This window comes from Crinia signifera, chromosome 4 (genome assembly GCF_055691185.1).
Source record: "Crinia signifera chromosome 4, ASM5569118v1, whole genome shotgun sequence".
Lineage (NCBI taxonomy): Eukaryota > Metazoa > Chordata > Amphibia > Anura > Myobatrachidae > Crinia > Crinia signifera.
In genome coordinates, this window is record NC_139220.1 from 281908618 (window position 1) to 281914914 (window position 6297).

General features: G+C 39.4%; 1 protein-coding gene across 1 annotated transcript; it reads right to left on the reverse strand.

The window, feature by feature from the left end:
- Positions 1–4015: 4015 nt before the first annotated feature.
- On the reverse strand, positions 4016–4948 carry LOC146073076 (olfactory receptor 5AR1-like). Its single transcript, XM_083180256.1, has one exon. It carries the CDS (start codon positions 4946–4948, stop codon positions 4016–4018), a length of 933 nt encoding a protein of 310 aa, XP_083036382.1.
- Positions 4949–6297: the final 1349 nt, after the last annotated feature.

The window sequence follows — 6297 nt, forward strand, 5'->3', positions numbered from 1 at the left end:
ATAAAATTAATAAATCATGTACATTTATATTAAATTGTCCTTAGAACAGTACTAGTTTACACAGAGCCGGCCCTAGCCTAAATCACACTTTAGGCAAGATTTTGTCTCGTGCCCCCTAACACCGCCACTAGTTCCACCTCTGACCCTGCTCCCCTTTCCCAGCACCATCAACCCTCATCATAGCAGTCATAATTTTGGTGCTCCTACCCACAATATTTTAAATAGAAACAGTGCACACATTCGGTGCGGGAAGGGGCATGGCCATACAATAGTACCCCCAATTCAAATTATGCCACACAGTAGTGCAACTTTATTCACATTATATCATGCGATGGTGTCCCTTATTCACGTTACATCACACAGTAGTACCACTTTACCTTATATATATTATTCCTCACATTATTCACATTATACCCTTAGAAAAAAATCCTGAGAAAATATTGTATTTTAAGCATCTCCATGGCCACACTGCAACCCAGCACAAAGCAGTGTGTGCTGGGCAGAGGATAAGAGCTGCAGCTGCTGCTGTCACTTAAGGGTAGGGGGCCCGGGGCCCCCACTGGGCCCTTCCATCAGACTTTGGCCTGGGTAATTTGTACCCCCTACCCCTTTCTATCGGCACCCCTGATAATACCACACAGTAATGCCCCTTACACATGACACACATTATTAATGTCCTTATAAACATAATGCCCCTTACACATATGTTGCACTCAACCTTCAAGTCATGTTTGAGGATTCTTGTCTGTTAAAGCAGGTAGGATAATAACTGTCCCAGCAACATATTTAACTCACCTGTGTATGATTATATAATCCACAAAACATGACCTGTTAGTCTTGTGGACTTCAGCATAACCTATCATCTGGAGTTACACTTGGTGATTCAGAATAACAAAATAGTGAACATGTGCAGAATCTTGGTGTTTTCTTGGTCTCTAGCTTGACCCTTAAGCATCAGGTATCAGCCTAAATCAAATCCTCATTATTTCATCTGAGAAGATTAGCCAGGATCAAGCACTTAATTCCATCAGAAGAGCTGTCTAAAGTCATACATGCATTGTTTCATCACACCTAGACTACTGCAATGCCCTCTACCTTTGGCTCTCTGCAAAATAACTGCACCACTTTCAGTTGAAATAAAAGGCTATTAACCAATCAGCTCTGTTTCAGGCACATAATACCCATTTATACTCTCTCTGATGGCTGTCCTGTAAGAAGTAGAATTTGTTTCAAGATTGTCTACTAATTTTCAATGCCCTACATGACCAGGACCCAAGTGACCTGAAGCAGCTTCTGGTATCTTTCTGTGATCTGTAGATAAAGGACTATTAGAATATATCCAAATTCATCTGTGGGTGGAGCTTTTAGCTATTGCAACTCAATCTTTATGGAACTCACTGCCCCTTAGGGCGGTTTCACACTGTCCGTCTCCTGCCGGACGGCTAAAACCCGTACGGCCAGGGAGCCGTGCAGCACACACTAGTTTATCATGGAGGGGATGGCCACAGCCCGGCAGCCGTCCCTTCCAGTGGTGGGATCCGGCTGCAGCCGTGCGGCCGGGCCGTGGCCGTCCCGTGTGAATGGACACAATAGTGTCCATTCACAACTAATGTGTGCGGCACGGCTCCCTGGCCGTGCGGGATTTCACCGTCCGGCAGGAGCCGGAGTGTGTGAAACCAGCCTTACTGTTTGAGAGGCCTCCACTCTAGAATCCTTCAAAAACAGGCCCAAGACTTCCGGTTTACTCAAGCATTTCACTAATGTCCCTATCGTCTCTAAAAGAGACAACCCAAACAGTAAGATCTCTTTTCTGTTAAGATTATTTTGCTGTAAATGCAAAATGTAAAATATAAAATAAATATTATCATTATATTATCATTATTGTTGTTATTAATTTTTTTATTAGCAGTTGTCATAGTAGTATGAACGACTTGAAACCTCCATGAATATTGCAGTTTTAAAAACATTTGCATATTAGAAAAATAGAATAGGTGTGCTTATGGAACTTCATAGAAATATATAATTTCCCAGCAGATAAAAATAATTGGGCCCATCTAGTCTGCACCTTTTTAACGATTTAGGATAGGAGTATCCCATGCATATTTAAATTGCTCTGTCTTAGCCTCTACCACCTCTGATGTGACACTAATCCACTTGTCCATTACACTTTCTGTTAAGTATTTTTTGTGTCAGATTTACCCTGAACCTCCCTCCCCTCAGTGTCAGTGCATATCCTCATGTTCTAATACTTCTCTTCATTTCCCTTCTGGACCTAGTTAGAACCATTGACATATTTGAAAGTTTCTATCTTGTCCCCCCTTTCCATTCTCGACTCCAAACTATACAAATCGAGATGTTTTAGTCTTTCCGGGCAAGTATTTATATCCTTTCCGTGATATGGGCACAGTTTTCTAGATGGTCGTACCAATGACCTATACAGTGGCATTATTGCAGTATATCCTTCAATCTGCTGCTAATTCCTCTCTCTATGGAACCAAGCATCTGGCCTCATTGCTTTACTACATTGCTTACCATCCTCTAAATAACCTGAAATAGTGGCTCCTAAATCCCTTTCCTCCTTAGTATTTTCCAATATATCGCCATGAATACTATATTTAGCCTTTGGATTTTTGAGTCCCAAGTGCAAGATTTTGCATTTTTGCCATTAAAATGTAATTGCCATGCTCCGCACCATTCCTCTATTCTATCTCAACCATCAGCCATTCATTTTACCCCTCCTGGTGTGTCTACCCTGTTGCACACCCTTGTGTTATCTGAAGAAAGGCATTCTTTCCCTTCAGAACCATTTGCAATGTCTTCAATTAAGATATTAAAAAGCACTTGTAAAAGTACAGAACCTTGGGGTACTCAACTGGTAATATTTCCCTCCTGTGAATGCACTCCATTTACTAAAATTATATGTTTTCTCAGCCAAACCTATGCTTTCAAGTATATTTAGCAGTCTGTGATGTGGGACAGTGTCAAATGCTTTACTAAAATCTAGATAAGCTACATCTACAGCCCCTCCGTTATCTATTACTTTAGTCACCGAATCAAAAAAGTCTATGACGTTTATTTGACATGATCTCCCCCGAGTGAATCCATATGTGTCTTTCTAGATTCAAATAATCCAAAACTGTAATTCTCAAATATTGGAGTATATATGGATAAATGTAATAGGGTCAGAGTTCCAGATGTCTGGGATTTCATCCGAGAACCCAGGATGGTTATGCCTTGTAAATGATTGCAGCTTGAAAAATATGGCAATTCTCAGATGAAATTCCAGACTTCCAGCAAGTCAGATCTGATTTAGCCCCAATGTTGTAAATCTAATGCTTAATAACTTCACCCCTAAAATTATTGATGTCAAACAATGCTGTCAATCACTGAGCTACAGTAGGAATAAAATAACACTCAAACAACTGAACAAATGGACAATATGATGTGATCAGTTTTATTTACAAGATTAATCTTTAAAGTAGCATTTCCTATTTCAAAAAAGGAAAAAAATAATTTGGTGAAAAGAAAAGTACTATATATGGATTTGTGATGAAGACATTAGGGCCTGTGATATGGCAGGCGTGTGCATTAATTGAAGGGAAGACTTGGACAACTCATTGACCCACAGCTCTTCACGTGCTGAAAAAGAACTTGACTCTCATACAGGGTTAGGTCTATTATTAGGCATCTTTAGGCAATTGTCTAGGGCACCAGTAACTGGGTTGGGGGGGGGGGGGTGCCACTGAGTTTGCCTATACTACAAGTTAAGGATGCCTAGGAGTAAAGCCCCCTACACATGGTGCAATTAATTTTCTATTTAATCCCGATTCGATTGGGATTGAAATTCATGGCGAAGTATACGCTTTTGATTTATACTGTATATTACATATCTGTTATTATGTATTTGTAACATGACCCTCTTAGTTAGAAAATGTTTTTTTTTTCATTTTATAGGTGTGGAAATTTTTAAATGTTAATAGAAATATGCTTATTTTTAATATGACCGCATGGAAAGTTAATGTCTCTTGATTGTGGTAACTTTTCTGATGGCTCCCAAAACCTCTTTGTTCCGTAAGCTATAGACAAATGGATTTAACATTGGGACCACAGCCATATAGAGTAATGACAACAACTTGTCCTGTTCTTTATTATTTTCAGACTGTGGTTTAACATACAAGAAGATGATTGGTCCATAGAATAATATGACAGTGGTGAGATGGGAGATGCAGCTGGAGAAAGCTTTGAAACGTCCACCTGAAGAACGGATCTTCATTATGGCGGAGATAATGTATACATAGGAGGTTATAGTGAGAGAAAAGGGTAAAAAAGCAAGAAATACATCATCAAATAACATAAGGATTTCCCTGCTTGTGGTGTCACTAGTGGTGATAGTATACAATGTTTTCAGCTCACAAAAGAAATGGTCAATTGTGGTTGAGGAACAGAAGGACAACATGGATGTGAGGATTGAATACATTAGGGAGTTTATAGCAGATATAAGCCAGGAGGAAGCTGCCATTATAATGCATAGTGTCCTACTCATGATCAGATGATATTGCAGGGGCTTACAGACTGCGACATATCGGTCATATGACATAGAGGTCAGAGTGAATATATCACAAATAACTGATAATGTAAACCATTGGAACTGAGTAATGCAGGCAGGAAAGGACATCCCATGGTCCTTTGTTACAAATATGGACAACAGCTTTGGGAGAGTGCATGACACATATGCGATATCTGCAACTGATAGGTTACACAGGAAGAAATACATTGGGGTGTGAAGCTGTGGCACCAGGCATATAAGTATAACAAGTAATAGGTTTCCAGTCACAGTCATTAGATACATCAGTAAAACTCCAATGAATAGAACAAGTTGTCCTGCTTCATAGGTGGAGAACGCTACGATGTAGAAATCAGTCACTGTACTGTTGGGACATTCGTCCATCTGGATTGTGCTGGTTGGTGGATTTACTGTAAATAATGCAACTCGTTAACAGTTACTTACCATAAGTGTAATGAATATACAGGTTATAGTATGTCCATATAGCTACTCAGAAGAAAACATTAATCCAAAGCATTTAACATGAATAATAACTTAAAATGACTTATGCTATAGTCCTCCACCTTCAAGATACCAGTGTAACCTCAGAAGAGTTGAGCGCACAGAGAAAAACGCAATTATAAAAACCAGAGATGTGCAGGCTCTGATTTACTCTGATTTCAAAGCAGGATCTTATTGGCTATCAACTGCCAACAACTGTCATGTGATTTGGGATATCCAATAAGATCCTGCTTTGAAATCAGAGTAAATCAGAGTAAATCAGAGCCTGCACATCTCTAATAAAAACAGAAGTCATTTAATTGGGTTATGACATAGTGGGTCAACAATGTCTAGGTTGACATTCACTTGGTTGTCCACTAATGGTTGACAGTGACTAGTTTGACATGTGAAAATGTTTAACATACAGTACATTTGATTGACATTGCCAGAAGGTCAACACGGATATGTTTGACAATCAAAGGTCAATTTGAGTTTTCCACAGTTTTTGTGTCTATGTCGACATGGACACCATATAAGTGTACTACATTCCCTCGCCATGCTTTGGGCACTGTGCCTCGCTGTGCTGGGCACACTATTATGTTCTCACTCTGTGCCCATTAAGATAGGAAAGTATGATCCAAAGTCGATCTACACCAAAAAAAGTGAAAAACTCGACCATCTGTCACTGCCAACCTATGGAAAGTCAACCATTTCTAGGTATCGATGATATAAATAGTCACAATATACAGTAGTTTCATAACTTACAATGTAAGTTCTCATGAGCAGGGCCCTCTTCTTTCAAGTGTGTTATCTACTCTAATTTAAGGCAAATACTGACTGCTTTATTTTTACACTGTAATATAGATCTCTTTGAAGGTAAGATCCCACCCAAATCGAATTCTCTCTGCACAAGTTAAATCTGCCCCACCGGCAGTGCACATTGATTTGTCCATTTGAGAAGGAATTTGCCTTTGCGAGTGAACCAAAATAAGGGCCTTTGTTCTACTCCATACTCACCAAATCACATACCACCAAATCCCTTGGTTTTCTGAAACCCTGTTACTTTTATCCTGTCTCATTTGTCGATGTACAGTAGCTAAGTTTTTTATATGCCTTGTATTTGTCCTATATTGTCCTGAGTTTCCATTAACTAAAATTCCACTCTCTGCTAACAATAGGCCTGATTCAGAGTTGATTGCAAAAGTAAAATCTTACTTAAATGGACAAAACAATGCTGCACTGCAGGTGAAGCA

Coding starts and splice junctions, on each gene's coding strand:
- LOC146073076 (XM_083180256.1), bottom strand. CDS start 4,948: ATGGACGAATGTCCCAACAGTACAGTGACTGATTTCTACATCGTAGCG.